Here is a 14765-nt window from a genome sequence, read left to right as displayed (position 1 = left end):
TGAAAATATTTTGAAGGTGAACTCTATCTACAGGACTGCACACTGAAGGATAGAGCATGGTGGGGAGGCTTCAGATATGAAAAAAATAAACATTTGCAGTATTTTTTCTGTAGATTTTTTCAGTTATTCTTACTTCATAAATAGATTCTGCTCTGTAGCATGAGAACAAGATATTGAGAAAATTTGAAATCTTTACTATTAGCATTAGTTTAATAAAGGCCTTGGAAAGTGGCTTATAAAGATGTTTTTGGTTTTTTTTTTGCTAGACTTTTCCAATTTTAGTGACTTCTGTTAAGTTACAATGTGATTATTAATATGATTACTTGATTACTAAAATAATATTTCATTTGGTTTTGCAGACTTATCAGAATCTGTCCTTCCAAAATGGTTATTTGAAATTGGTGCTCTCTTTCTGCATGGATACGATAAAGAAGGCTATAAGTTATGTAAGTTATACAAAATAGACTATTTTCTGCCTTTGATTATTGTTTCGTTTCCAGCATTTTATCTTCTTGAAAAATAATCATTTTAAGAACAGACATAGATATATATTGGCTAGTGTTTTTACTTAAAAAGGTAATTGAGTTATAAAGTTTATATTTATCATAGAATCCACTGATTTGGAAGGGACTCAGCAGGGTGATGGAGTCCAGCTCCTGACCCTGCACAGGGCAGCCTCAGATTCACACCTGTCTCAAACAAGAATATAACAGTTTCATGTGTGTTCTGTATTTGAAAAGGGGTTTCTTTTCACCTTGAAATACAGTCTAGCTAACATGCTATATTTAAAAACATTTGTTTCTTTACATGAAACATGGAGAAGAAATCTGGTTTTTACTACAGCTTTCCAGGTTTCAGGGAGAAGAATATTGAGCATATCTAAAGTTATTGTCAGGCTTGTATAACTTAGATACTGTAAAGGTAGTAAAAATGGAAGCTACTCTTCACATTACTGCCCTGAATATTTATTTTCTCACTTATTGTATAATCACTAACTAGGATTCAGACATTTTTATCAAGTCTTTATTTTGAATTATGCCTGTGGGTTGTTGTTTTTTTTTTTATTATGGAAAAACAAGTCTCTGAATGACTCATTTTTTTTATTCCAGAAGCATATATACTAGGCTTTCAGTTCTACAGTGTTGGTCACCTCCTGGAATTTTAAATTTTATTTTAGAAAGATCTGTTTAGAAACAGACTGGAGTCAGTGCAGTGCTGTAGGAAACCTAAGAAGAAAAGGAAACATTAATTTTACAGCAATACTTAGAATATGTGCTGAACATAGTATTGTCTGAAGACGAAGTGATTTAATTTTAAATTATGAAATTCTAATCTAGGTAAATAGTCTTTAAATACACAAAAAGTGCTTTTCCACTTTATTGTTTCTTCTGAGGTATAATTCTTTGTATTTTCAATTTCTAAAAAGTTATAGTAAAAAAGTGAGAAATGTGGGGTATGTGAAGAGGTGTGCAGTTGTTTTTCTGTCTGTTCAGTGGTCACAAAATCAGGAAAAATATTAAACACAAACTCGAGGTGTTAATACATTTCAGTGCATCCTCTAGTTATTTGGATGTTTTCTGTTTGCTTGGATCTTTCCTTCAACTTTTGTGTGTGTTTTTGTCCAAGTTTGGTTCAAAGTGAAGCATCATACAAGAGATCCTAAACAGCAACTTGACAAAAAGAAACTGGTGGCTTTTTGGTTAGAACATTATGCCAAGAGAGATCATGGAAAGCCCTTGACAGTGGTATTTGACATGGCTGAAACTGGAATCAGTCACATAGTAAGTCTTGTTACTGTCTTTTCTTGATTGCTTTTGGAATTATTTAACCTGTGTTACAAGAAAAAAGGAAGTCACCGTGCAGTCATTGACACATAAATGACTTAACAGTCATTGAGATAAGTGATATGGTAGAGCTTTTTCCCATGACATGAGCAGTTTCCAAAATCTTTTGTTACATATTAAATTTTGTCTTCTGCAACATGCTGAAAACTTGCTTTTAGTTTAGTGGCTGAGCTAGTTTACATTGCAAGGTTGAGATCTTGCCTATCAGTACATATTTATTAAATTAAATTTAATAACTAAAATTAGTAAATTTAATTATTAAATTTAATAACTAAAATTCTCACAGGCTGTCTATAGGTTAAAAAATAAAATGTATTTCTATAGAATAATTACATTTTTCTTACAGAGTGCCATGCTGTCCTGTTATTACAGGAATGGCTGAAATTTGTGTCTTTGTGCTTTTTTTGTCTGGTGGTAGGTGGTATAGTAAGAATTAATGTAAGCAAAAAAAACCCCATCACCAAACACAGCTGCAGAAGGTTGTCTATATCTGGCATAGGCAAGATTAATAATGTTGCATTGGGACCTTGCAGCTGTGCAGTACAGGGCCACCAGCTTATGGGGAGGTAATTTGACAAATAAATGTGGTGTGATTCTGTTTTGCAAGCTTGGTGCTCTTGCCTGTACAGTGAGAGCTGTCTGTTCATGCTCCTAAAGATAATACTGGAACCAAAGTTTGACATAGCAGAGTAAAGGACTGTAATAATTTCCTTGATGTGAAAGACTGATTTGATTTGGGTTTTATGGACTATATCCTGAAGCAGCTTACTTCTTTGAGACTCCCAGAGACAAAATCTCAGCAAGTGCTGTCTGTAACTGTCCCATTGTACAGTCTTGCTTTGTAGTTAGTATGTTTATCACAGAACAGGACTATTTTTAATGGCTGTTTGTAGCCATGTGGAGTAATTGATGAATCTATCCTAACAGAAAAAGAACTTGAATCTCTGAGTTCTCTTCCAGAGCTTTCCTCATTTGTTTGTTCTGTTGCTATGGACATCTACTATATCACTTTTATCACTAGTATGCAGGAGATAATTCTGATAGCTCGTGGCTTGTTGCACCAGTTCAGGTAACTAAAATAGATGCAGTTATTGAATAGTCTGTAAATCTGCACTTCTAATTGCAGACTTTCATCAAAATAATGGATCTATCCCTCTGCTTTCTGATAGTGCTGCTTTTGGATAGGCAGCAGAATAGAGAGCAGCATCTTGATTAATGGAGATTCTAATCATTCTAATCTATCATTGTGTTTGTTCTGTTAAATGAAAGATATTGCATTTGGTACAAGCAATAGACAGTTGAAATAAATGCTTCTATTAGAGGCCACCTTCTGCCTGTAAAGATCTCAAGTTAGTTTCTAGTTGCTGAAGCCACTTAAAAAGCTTTCAGGTTGTGAGTGGTCCCTTTACACAGTGTTATTTTTTGGGGGCTTTTTTTTACTCTGTCCAAAAATGTTTTGGTAGTGTGTTTACATCACCCTAGGAGCTCCTTCCCCATTGTTACTGTTATGACAGGCTGTGGATCCTCAGCCAGAAACACTGTACTGTTTCTGAAAGTAGTAGTAGCAGTCATTTCTGTTTAAAGGACTGGGAAAAATACTCATGGCAAGCTTCCCACATGAGTACCTTATTGTGGCAAGGTATCTCTTACTTTATTTCTATACCTGTTTCATAAAAACCCATCCTTGCTGTGTAATGCAATTCCATTATACCTGGATTTTGCAAAGGAGACTGATTGTATTATTTCTGTACAGTTGCTCATTGGATAGAAGCATCCTGAAAATGGGTGGTATAGAAGCAGCTCTTTTGAGCACTGTCTCTGCCCACAGTTTCTCTGCATGCCACCAACTAATACCAAACCTAAAAATTCTCCTCAAAGGAAACCTGTTTTTTTTTCCTTTGAAAGTATAATACTGAATGCAGTAGTATATTGAACAGTATGTAGGATAATTACTGAAGGGAAATTTCATTATATTGAGTATTCTTCCATCTGTCAAGCTTCTCTAGTGCTAAAGGTTTCTTTTTCTTGTATCTTTCCTGCACATCTTAAGCCTGTTAATGCTCAGCATAGTTTAGATATCTTAGTTATTGCAGTGATCAGAGGTCTATTGACTTCTTTCTGTAATTATAAGGGGAAATATGACCACAATCCTGCAGCAGTTTAATGGAGGAAAAAGCCTTGCATTGTGTTTTGAGGATATTTGTAGTGTATGTAAAATTTGATCAGAGTTGACTACAAAATATCTATCTTGTGCTTTTTATTAAATGCCTTAACTAAACCTGTACTTTTTAATGTTTTGGCTTGCTTTGCGTTTATGCTGTGATTTTTTAAATTTAATTTTATTTCTTATTTAGGACTTGGATTTTGTCCGGTTTATTGTCAACTGTTTTACAGATTATTACCCAAACTTCCTCAGTAAGTATTGTTTATTAAGTATTAAGCATTGTAGAGTGGTGTAACAAGAGCATTTCATACTATGATAGAAGATGGGGAAGATAAGGGGTTTTTTCGGGTGCTTTCTGTGGTAACTTCATGAAACATTAATGTCACAGTGTTAGGATATTCATGTCCTGAAATCAGTACAACTTTGTTTTGTGAATAAACTTTACTTTCATCAAAAATCAACTGTCTTTTTGTGAAGTAGTAATGTTTATTACTAAGTAATAGTTCTTCATATGTTTATACTTAGTAAGAACTATTGTGAGCTCATAATAGAAAAGAATTGACCTGTTTTACTTTGCTTGTTACTTGTGTAGAAGCTTTACAAACTTTGATAGTTTGTATCCTTTAGGAGTCTTGAGTGGTCAAAGAATGAAAAGAATGGCTCTAGAAATTCATGGGGAGCAATGGTTTATTCTGAAAATTATTTATTATTATTTTTGTGTGCACACTTAGAAAACTCTGCGTACTTGCCTGCTAGATTTTTGATGCATAGGCAAACACTGCATCGTTTATGCTAGTTCATCTTAAATATGTTGTAAATTTCAGGTGAAAATGTCTGTGAATGTTGAACTTCCATACAGCAACTGTTCAAACTCTGAATATTAAATTTTAGCTTTCTGATCAAAGTTCAAAGCTTTGATCAAATATCAAACTTAAAGGCAAGTGCAACATTGTTTTTGACATTCAAGAGGAAAAAAATCAGGACACTTAAGTGTTTTCTAACCTCTATGGTTAAATAAAAATATTTGGAAAAAATAGATATAAAGACTTATTTATTTCTTTGTGAAGTAAGGGGTGCTGAATATACTTCTTAAACTTTCTTTTTTTCAGTAGCTGGTTTTCTAGGTCAGGTTGAGATCTTGCCTTTGTTTTATTTGTGAGATATTAGTAACAAAATGTCAGAAAAGTAACATCCCAGGAAGTACATAAACAATGTATAACTTGGAATTTTATTACCTGTTTTCCAAGCAAACAGCTAATGTTTCTAAATAGCAATTAGTTTGTACAAAATTGCTTTTACAGGGAGGTGATCATGAAGGTTTGTGAAGCGAGTATTTACTTTTTACATGAATGTTATTGCTGTACTTGTTCTTAAATAGAGAAATACCTAGCACTTGGTATTCAGATTTTTGTTTTTCTTTTCAGCAAAGATAGTAATATTTGAAATGCCATGGATAATGAATGGTAAGTTGGGTTTTTTGTTGTTTTTTTCTTTTCAGATTGTGATAACTTTTAAAAGTTAGCATAAATAAGAAGCATTTTTCTACTCTGTCTAGATACAGATGAATAATGGAGTTTGTTAGACATGCATCTTTAAATCTGTCAGTTTAAAAGTTGCATACTTTCTATTTTTCCTTCTATCATTGTATTTTGGATCATACTTTACATGAAGTCTCTATTCATCCTATTGTTTCCAAAGGTTAGGAGACCTTGATAAATAATCTGTCCTTCAAGGCTACTATCTAGAATCCTTTCAGGAAGCCTATCATTAGCAGTGATGGTGACTTATAACCAGCTCAAGACTAGAATACACAGTTCAGGATAGATGCCTCACACGGGGTGCTGATGTGCTTACATTTGTTCTGATATGGATACTTTAATAATTAGCTGTAACTATAATATATAGGATAAATATGCCATTCCTCTGTTGTTGCCATATGAATACATATTTTTATGTTGGCTTTATATTTTGCTGCATATTCACGTTTTACTGTCACTGAAATAAGTGATCTTTGTAAATGCTTCATAAATCTAAACAAAAATCCTTTAAATCAGCCAACCATTTCAGCAAGGAAGAGTGTATACATCTTTCCCAACCTCCCTCACTCAGATTTGGAAACCAACACAGTTGGTTTTACCTGCTCAGTACTTCAAGGGCTAAATTCTAAGACAAGAGTTGTCAGTTATTCAAACAAAGATATTCCTTCCATTTTCTCTGTAAATAATACCTTTTTTCCCTTGCATTGCTCATTCCAATTATAATAGATACTTTCAGAGCAGGTTCTGCAATATCTTGAGGGATGTAACTCACTTGTGCTATGTAAGATCTACCAATATACTGAAAAAAACCTACAAAAACAAAATAACAAAACTGCTATCCTGTTAACTCATGTATACCTTTTGTTTTGTTTGGTGTTTTGTTTTTTAAAGCTGCTTTTAAAATCGTGAAGGGTTGGCTTGGCCCAGAGGCAATAAGCATGTTAAAGTTCACAAACAAAAATGACGTGCAGGAATACATCAGTGGAGAGTACCTGCCACCTCACATGGGTGGAACTGTAAGTATGAAATGTCATGTTTCTGTTGTGATAGACTGAGACACCTATATTCCATATGTGGGATTGAGGGTTGGCTCTTCACAGATGGGAGATTTCTTGAAATTGTTTTGCCAATGATAATTTTAAAATCACAATAATATAAAATAGATGAACTTAATGAGCATTCGGTATCTACATTCTTAAGTACATTCTTAACTACTGCTACTATTTTTTCTAAATTATTCATCTCCTTATAAGTCACTGAAAACCACTTAGTTTTTCAAGCTTTCAAGAAAAATTATCTAAGTGTCATTGTCACTTGTACTTTTTTTGTTCCCTGGTGAATTAGAGATGATGTTTGTTCATGAAACAAGTTCTATGAACAGAAAGTAGGTTTCATTGTCCTCTGAGAGTTCTAGTCCTGCTCCAGGGCTATGATTCATTAAAGACAGTTAGATTGTAGCTATTTTTCCTTTGCTGTCTCTAGGGCTGCATTTTAAGATATGGCTGTAGATTCTTTTCAAAGAGTATAGTAGAGCTCCAAAGTGGTACAAGCAGCATCAGTTTAACAGAACCAGAATCCAGTTCTAGTGCCATCTAAAGAGTGGAACAGCGCAAGCATCTTGCACAACAGGCTTCACTTTTCACAAGGCTAGTAGTATTGCATAACCTTTAAAATAAATTAGCAGAAAAATTATGCTTTAAAATATTAATAAGCCATTTATGGTAGTAGACTAAGACCACTGCAGGGGACTTATTTTTGATGGTTCTTTTTCCACCTTTTCTTTTCTGAAGTACTTTTGGCGTTATGGCAGTAACAACATGGAGAAAAGGAGGGTTGTGTTTCAGCAATAGTAGGGGAGGCCATGTTCCTTTGTATATGAATTCGGGGCAATGTTAATGTGACCAGGATATAAACTTGTTTGGGGAACATAAATAATGTTACTTTGATTTTCATTTGACTGAGATTAGAGGCCTTTAAAAAGTGCATTTGACTCTTGAAGAAAAGATACCCTCTTTCTCTGTGGAAAATTGCTGCCCCAGCTCCCAGTCTCACATAGGAACTTCCTCATCTGGAAGAAAGTGGAAATTACTGCATAGCAGGAAGTGGGCATTGAGGGAAGGGCTGATGATGTCTGAAGTGGCTTCAGTAAGGGATTCCATGTTTTTTAGCAGTGGTTCTGGGCCTGCCTCCTGTGGTATTGTCCTATTGTTGCAATAGTGACAAGTTTTTTTCCTCATTAAAGCTGAGTATCTCCCATCTGCATTTTAGAGTATCTTACCTAATAGTTCATTATGTCTTTAAAGAAAAAACTTTTGGTTTTGCTAAATACCCTACTGAAGCATCTGATGGAACACAGTTATTTGTAATCCTACCTTGGGCCTGAAAGGTCTGATTGCTGATTAGTGATTGTTGATCAAGCTGGCTCCATGTTGCCCATCTGGGAGCATTAACAAGTTTCAGAATCTTGGAGGTAGCTTATCCACATGATCTGCCTGGGGTAAAAAGTTGCAGTGGCAGAAATAAAGTAGTAGAATAGTAGTAAACTTGTCTGACAAGAACTCCAGTGGTTTTAACAATTTCAGCAAAACAGTTTTATCTCTGCATATTAAGAGCCCTGTATTTTGAACCAGCACATGCTTTGTCTAACTACTGAGTTTCACTTGGTGGGTGTTTTGAACTGTTAACCTCAGAACTGGCAGAATTTGGAAGAATTGTTAGCAAATACTGAGACTCCAAAATTGGGCTCTGAATCGGTCTTCCCAAGATTTTTTGGGTGTATACAGTAAAGCATGTTCTTTGTATCTCTGATAGCAGGGAGTTTTTCACTGACCAGACAACAGACAAGTTAATGCCCTTTCTCAGAATTTAACTTTTCTTGATGTGATAAACCTTGGCTTCTCTTGAGGCAGCTAGCTAGAGTACAATTCACCATTATTAGTATTGTCAAGCCTGGCTTTTTAAAATGCAGCATCTGACTTGCACAAATTGATTCCTTCCATTTTTCTCTCAAGTGTTTGGTTTTGTTTGTGAGGCAGTTTTTTTTTTTTTGCCTCATTCTGATTTTCTCTGTCATCTTTGATTTCCACATGTTTAGTTACAGATCTTCATATTCGCCACGAGCCTAATGCCAGTGAAGAGCACAGCATATCTGTGCATCCTTTGCTGTGTCCCCTACCAGGATCCAATTTGGAAGAGCCAAGTCCTGCCAGTAGAGCAGATCATTTGGCAGATTAATTTGGGGAGATAACTAGATTCCACTGCACTTATGTTCTTTGTATTTCAAAGACTGTTAGACTAGTTCTGGAAGTAACAAAAAAAAATCTATAGAATTAATAGTATTGAACTTGGAGTCAGTTATTACTTTGCTTAACTAAGGAAAGCCTCTGTTGGAAGCCTCCAACTTCAATGTCTCAATGAAGTTATCTTTAAGCATATTTTAAGTCTGTCTCAAGGTCACTCAAAGGATGAATCAGAAGCTTTCCATAGCTTTAAAATCCTTAGATTGACTGTCAGCCAGCTGTGAAAGAGGAATATTACATGCTTTATTTTAGACAACTAGGCAGCAAAGGTGGCTCCAGAGTACCAAAAGCATTAAAACTAATTATGGGAAATAGAAACTTGGGTTTTGCAAGACTTTGGAATATTAATTTGGTCTACATCCCATTCAAGTCCTCATCAGTCTGTTGGCTGTGGCTCTTACCATATTGCTAATCCATATATGCTACACATCACTTATGTGGCTTTGAGTTGTTCTTGTCCATAGTGCACAGAGGTCATTTGCTTTATAGCAGGTTTGTTTTGGTAGAGCTTGTCAAAATGCCCAAGGCAGATCTAGGAGCAAGCTGATGCTAGCCAGAGTGGAAAATGAGGGTTAGGTGCTCAAGAGCCACTTGGTAATATTTTTCATTTAGTAATAAATGTATCCTAACTCAGTGTTTTCTGGCTTTCCTATCTATTGTATCACACATTCTGCCAGTTCCAGCTGTTGGAACAGTCCAGTTCTTAAGGCATACACATTTCTGACTGAGCAGAGAGATTTGTCTCTTCAGTAATATTTTCTGCAAGACTGAAGTACATATTGTGTACACTTTGATACAAGACATGAACACACAGTAGGGTTTTGATTTGTTGTTTTGCCCAGTCTTTCTCTGTCAGAAAATGGATTTAACAAGGATGAATTGATTGAGATTCTCTCTACTGGTGCCAATATTGAACAATGTGTGCAACTGCTGTGCTCTTCATCTGGGTATCTAAATTGATAGCCCACAGGTTTTCTTGGAATTACCTTATATAGGTCCGTGGCCTGAAGTTAAGACATGCCTGAGCTTGCTCCATGACTTCATGGCCACTGTGTGCATGTAATCTTAGAATATATCACTACTATGATTGAGACACCTCTACAAAAACTGCCAAAAATAGTAGCATGCATTCTCTAGATCTGCTATAAAAAAGAGGCATAAGTTTATAGAATGGATGTATCAGGCATTGAATAAATATCTTGTTTACCTGGCTGAGGTTTTTTCACCCTGTTAGTAGATATACCCATGCCACTGAAACTTAGGCATTGTGACTAGGAAGTGTGGGACTTGGAACAGAATCTCATCAGTGGGACTGCTCAGCTCTTGAAGGTATCAAGCTGCATGGATTAACAAGGCCAAGTAAAGTGTGCAGCAAAATTAATTTCCCTCTATTAAGCTCACTTTGTTACATACCCTTCATCCTGTGCTGGGAGGGAATGACAAGGCTTTGTTGGTTTGGGTAAGGGGAAGCTGGATATTTCTGTCAAATGTGGGATGTCAGTATTCTGTAAGACTATTGTAATATTTCTTGTGGACTGGAGTCTTTTAATAATGATTTAGTCTGTAATTGATACCTAAAGCTTGTCCTTCTGGCCCTTAATAGGATATTGTTTGAGCCAGGGAATACTTGTTTCATTCACCTAGAGGTCTTTGACTGTTGCTACAAAGGAGTAGATGAGATTTAGATCTTGATTAAAGATGAGCAGGAAGTATACTTTTTTGTTTGTGGTTTCTTTGAATAGGTCTATCTAAGACTTCTCCTTTTTAATCTTTCTTAATATCACATTATTCCTTCTTTTGAGAAAATGTTCTTGCTTATGGAGAGCTCTCTTGAAACATCTTTTTGTAACTCCCTGCTGAGGGAGGCATCATTTGTGAAGCAGGGCCATTGCTCCATTCTGCCTCACAGGAGTCAAAGCTGTGTTATTTTTCTCCACTGGAAAAGCTGACAGACTATATCAGTTTACTGAATGCTTAAAACTGCTTGAACATGCAGTAGGAACAGAGATCCCTGTTCAAACACTGCCTCTAACATGAAATGTAATAAAATAATTTGGAGAATGTTAAGAAAATTTCCAGTTGGCAAAATTTGGTTTTTTCTGATCTTCCAATGGAAAAGGTACCTTTATTGTAGAGTCACTGAGAACTTAAGTATTCTGCTGCTGCTTTACTCAAATGTCTTAAATATGGTCTTTAAATAGATTTGGCATTCCAAAGATTAGAGTCTGAATTGCAGAATATGCTAGAGATCCACACACATTATATTAAATTTAAGGGATTATTTGGGGTTGTTTTCAGCTTTATTTCCTTTTTTTAAAGTGGCCATTGTGAAGCTAACATGCAAGGAACTAGTGATGTTTTTCATCACTTTTGAAATATTTTCAGAAATATCTGTCATAAGTTTTAAACCACATTTTTGAGAACTAAGGTGAGAACTTCAGCAATTAGACTCTGAATGCTGATCCTTGATAGACCAGCTTCTGTAGTCCTGCTGTGAATATAAATACAAGTTTACTGGCTTCGTTGGATGACTGTATTTGTCTATTGATGATAAGATAGAAATTCTTGGTGTCAGCTTTCTGCAGGGGTGCAACTTGAAATGAGTAAATGAAACATAAAAGTAATGTGAAACAAGAAACAAAGACAATATTTCCATTTAAAAAACCCTAGAGAAGGCACTTCTAATCCTTTTGAATAACTCATCTTTTATAAATCCTTCTCTTTCAGGATTCTTTCAAGTACAGTTATCCTCCATTGGTTGATGATGATTTTCAAACTCCTTTATGTGAAAATGGGCCCATTACAAGTGAAGATGAGCATGAAAGTAAAGAAGAGATAGATGCAGACACCAAGGAGACTGGGGAGCTGAATGAAGCACAAAACCTTAATCAGAAAAAGGTATCTAAGTGAAGATATAGGCAAGGCTAGCTAGATGGTTACAAAGTGGGACAAGAGGCATATAATTTTGGTTACTTGTCTTTGTGTTGTATGTTTTTAACAGTTTTTCTGTCCTCTAATTTAGCAAAAGATCACAGGAAAACTGAAAAATTATAATTGCAGTTTCAACCTTGACTCTTGGTCTGTTAAGACAAGTTTCATGCTTCAGAATGCATAAAATGTGCACCAAGTATTTAGTCTGTCTCTTGGAATATAGTGAAATGCACAGCAGAAAGAAAAAGGTTTCTGTGTTTTGGTTTTGTTTTCAAAGGTTGTCTTTCTGCTAGGTTTCTTTTTAATCTTGGTATATTTAGTGGTGATCATTTTGAAATAGATCTAGTTTTCTCTGATGCTTAAATCACTATGTACATGAAAAAATCTTGTTAAATATTTATGCACTATTGGATGTTACTTTGTTTTCTTAAATTATTGATAAAATCTCAACACATAAATTTTTTTCATTTATTCTCAGGAGAAATTGTATTCCTACTCCATCAATCATGTTTTGCCACATAATCTTCCTGCAGTGTTGTTTATCCAGAAATAAAGACATTGTTTTGCACAAGTTCATATGAAGTGATATTTAGGAATATGCAGTAATATTAACTGGGGATATTGCTCTTGAAAATAGTAGAAAAAAAATTGAAATTCACTACTTTATTACCATAATTAATTTTGGAATATTACTTGCAAAACTTCTGTTTAGTGGAGTAGAATACAGTTTCATGTACTGGTACAGGTTTGTCAGAATAATTTGAAATGTGCAGCTCACTAAGTAGTCCAGCTGTTATTTGCAACTTGGCCAGCAACCAAGGTGCTACTCAGTCTTTTTCAATACAGAGAAACATGAGGGATAAACTTGGTTAGTAAGTGCCTGTCCTATAGGTGCTTTCATTTTTGTGTTCTACAGTAATATTTTTTCTGGTAGCTTTATGTCAAACAAAGCCTAACATATAACTAGTGCAGTGTATTTACACATTAACATTTTTCTACCACTTTTATATAATTATTAAAAAAGTTTCCGTGTGGGATCTTTTTATACAGCCTATTTCTTATAAAATTTTGTATTCCTTTAGTTCCCATACTTCAAACTTGCATGAACTGAGTTCTCTTCTCTTCTGTATTAAGAGTGGAATAAAAAAGGAGACTAGGCAAACTCTTCAGTCAGCTGATTTGGAATCATGATGTCACTAATGATGATGTCACTAATTCTTTCAGTCTTCTGTACCCCCCCAGCAGCTGCCTTGTTTTGCATGTATTTTCCTAATGTTATAGAAGAAAACCCTAAGAACCTAAGATGTACCTGCAGTTTTGAAAGCACCAATTCAATCAGCATTATTTCTTTTATGTTCTGCAATACTTCAGAGTTTCATCTAAGAGCAATGAAGATCTGTTTAGCTACCCTGCAACTCAAAGAAGTGTAGAATTGGTGCTGTGTTTTCTGTTACACTGGTACAGTGATTGTATTGTTTTAATCTGTTTTAATTTTAATTTGCAATGGGTAAATACCAGTGCTTTATAACCTTTGATGTGCTATAACTTAGTGTGTCTGAAGTTTTCAAAAACAGACTTGACCATCAGGAAAATACCTGGAAAAAAAACCAAAGCAGAGTTTTTGTTTCATACACATTTAATGTGTTATGTAATTTCTATAGTAAAGAATTTTATTCAGTGGACTTCAAGAACCTTCAGGGAATGAATATATAAAAGGCTTGGTCTATAATATGTAAACTGTTGAAATAAGCCTCATCATATTCTTTGAAATGCCTGCATGATTCTGTAACATGTAATCCAGGTTTCTAGTTAATCATTATAACTATCATTTTTACTCAGATGAATTCTATAGAACAAATTTCCAAATCAGAGGAAACTGACAAAACAGAGGTCAAACCAAAAAATGCAAAGAAAGCATTAACCACTTTTAAAGGACCTTTATTACATATCAGGTAAAAATAATTTTCTTAAATTTTCTTTTTACAATGTGCCTTGGACACTTGAGTACTGAACTAGTTGGTTTTCAAAATAAAGTTTTTTCAGACTGTTAGAGGAAAACAAATTATAATCAACTTTTTAAGATGGATTTTTACAAAGCTCAAAGAGTTTTTCTGGTTTTACAAGTTTTCAGTGAATCTTCTGGTGTCACTAAAGATTGGTATATTTTTTGTACAAATAGGTGTATATTCCATAGACTTGTACAAGTGTTTTGTTTATATTGAGAAACCATCTGACTAAGTTAAGACCCTATCTGTAATGAGAGCACTGGTTTGACATTGATTTCATTGCCTCAAGAAAAACCAATGTTTTTTCAAGACAGTTTTTACACTCAAATCTTGCTTGAATTCTTCTGGCTTATGATGGTATAAATGTCTACAGTAATAGTTTCCACCAGTTAAACTTGATTAATGGGTCCAATTTATTTTGTGTGGAAAGGGCTCTATAATGACATATCTACCCAGAAGATTTTGTCATCCAAGATGCAACATCTTGCAATTATTTTTATCATGAAACTAAAATAAAGAAATCAATTAGCCAATATAATTTTTTCTTTTCACTGCCTTTTAGGTTAAGATGCTTGTTTAGAATTTGATTTAGATGTTAACTTTTATTTTCACTTTCAGTTTGCTATTAGATGAATGAAGAAAATATCTAATTTTTAGGTAATTTCTTAGCTAACTTTTTAAGTGCTGTAATGAATTAGTTTTGGAATGAATTTTAATGACATGCTCATTAGCATAAATATATTTTATATGTGTAAATTTTTCCTAATTTTGAAATGAAAAGCCTCCTCTGTATAGCCTTAGATCCTTGTATGGCAAGACAAAGGCGTAGACTGCAAAATTGTGATTATAAAGGAATGTTGAACATTTTCTGTGACAATCACAAATACTAGATGTGTATTCCAACCACTTTTTAATTAAAAAAGAAAGGAGCACGAATCATAAGCAGGCAAGAAAAAAAAATCCAAAGAACCAGAAACACCCCC

At 34.5% G+C, this 14765-nt stretch overlaps 1 protein-coding gene across 2 annotated transcripts in view; it reads left to right on the top strand.

The window, feature by feature from the left end:
• Positions 1-14765, top strand: part of MOSPD2 (motile sperm domain containing 2) — a 33228-nt gene that overhangs the window by 10454 nt on the left and 8009 nt on the right. For both annotated transcript variants that reach the window (XM_071430486.1, XM_071430487.1), the window contains exons 4-10: positions 360-446; positions 1627-1781; positions 4199-4259; positions 5433-5471; positions 6438-6562; positions 11573-11743; positions 13616-13728. In XM_071430486.1, the coding sequence (XP_071286587.1) occupies positions 360-446; positions 1627-1781; positions 4199-4259; positions 5433-5471; positions 6438-6562; positions 11573-11743; positions 13616-13728 (751 nt within the window). The remainder of the gene's footprint in view (positions 1-359; positions 447-1626; positions 1782-4198; positions 4260-5432; positions 5472-6437; positions 6563-11572; positions 11744-13615; positions 13729-14765) is intronic.

Source organism: Agelaius tricolor, unplaced genomic scaffold (assembly GCF_023055355.1).
Source record: "Agelaius tricolor isolate 1412-34295 unplaced genomic scaffold, bAgeTri1.0.p SCAF_7, whole genome shotgun sequence".
NCBI lineage: Eukaryota > Metazoa > Chordata > Aves > Passeriformes > Icteridae > Agelaius > Agelaius tricolor.
Note: the sequence above shows the minus strand (reverse complement) of the source record. Positions and strands in the feature narration are given on the sequence as shown.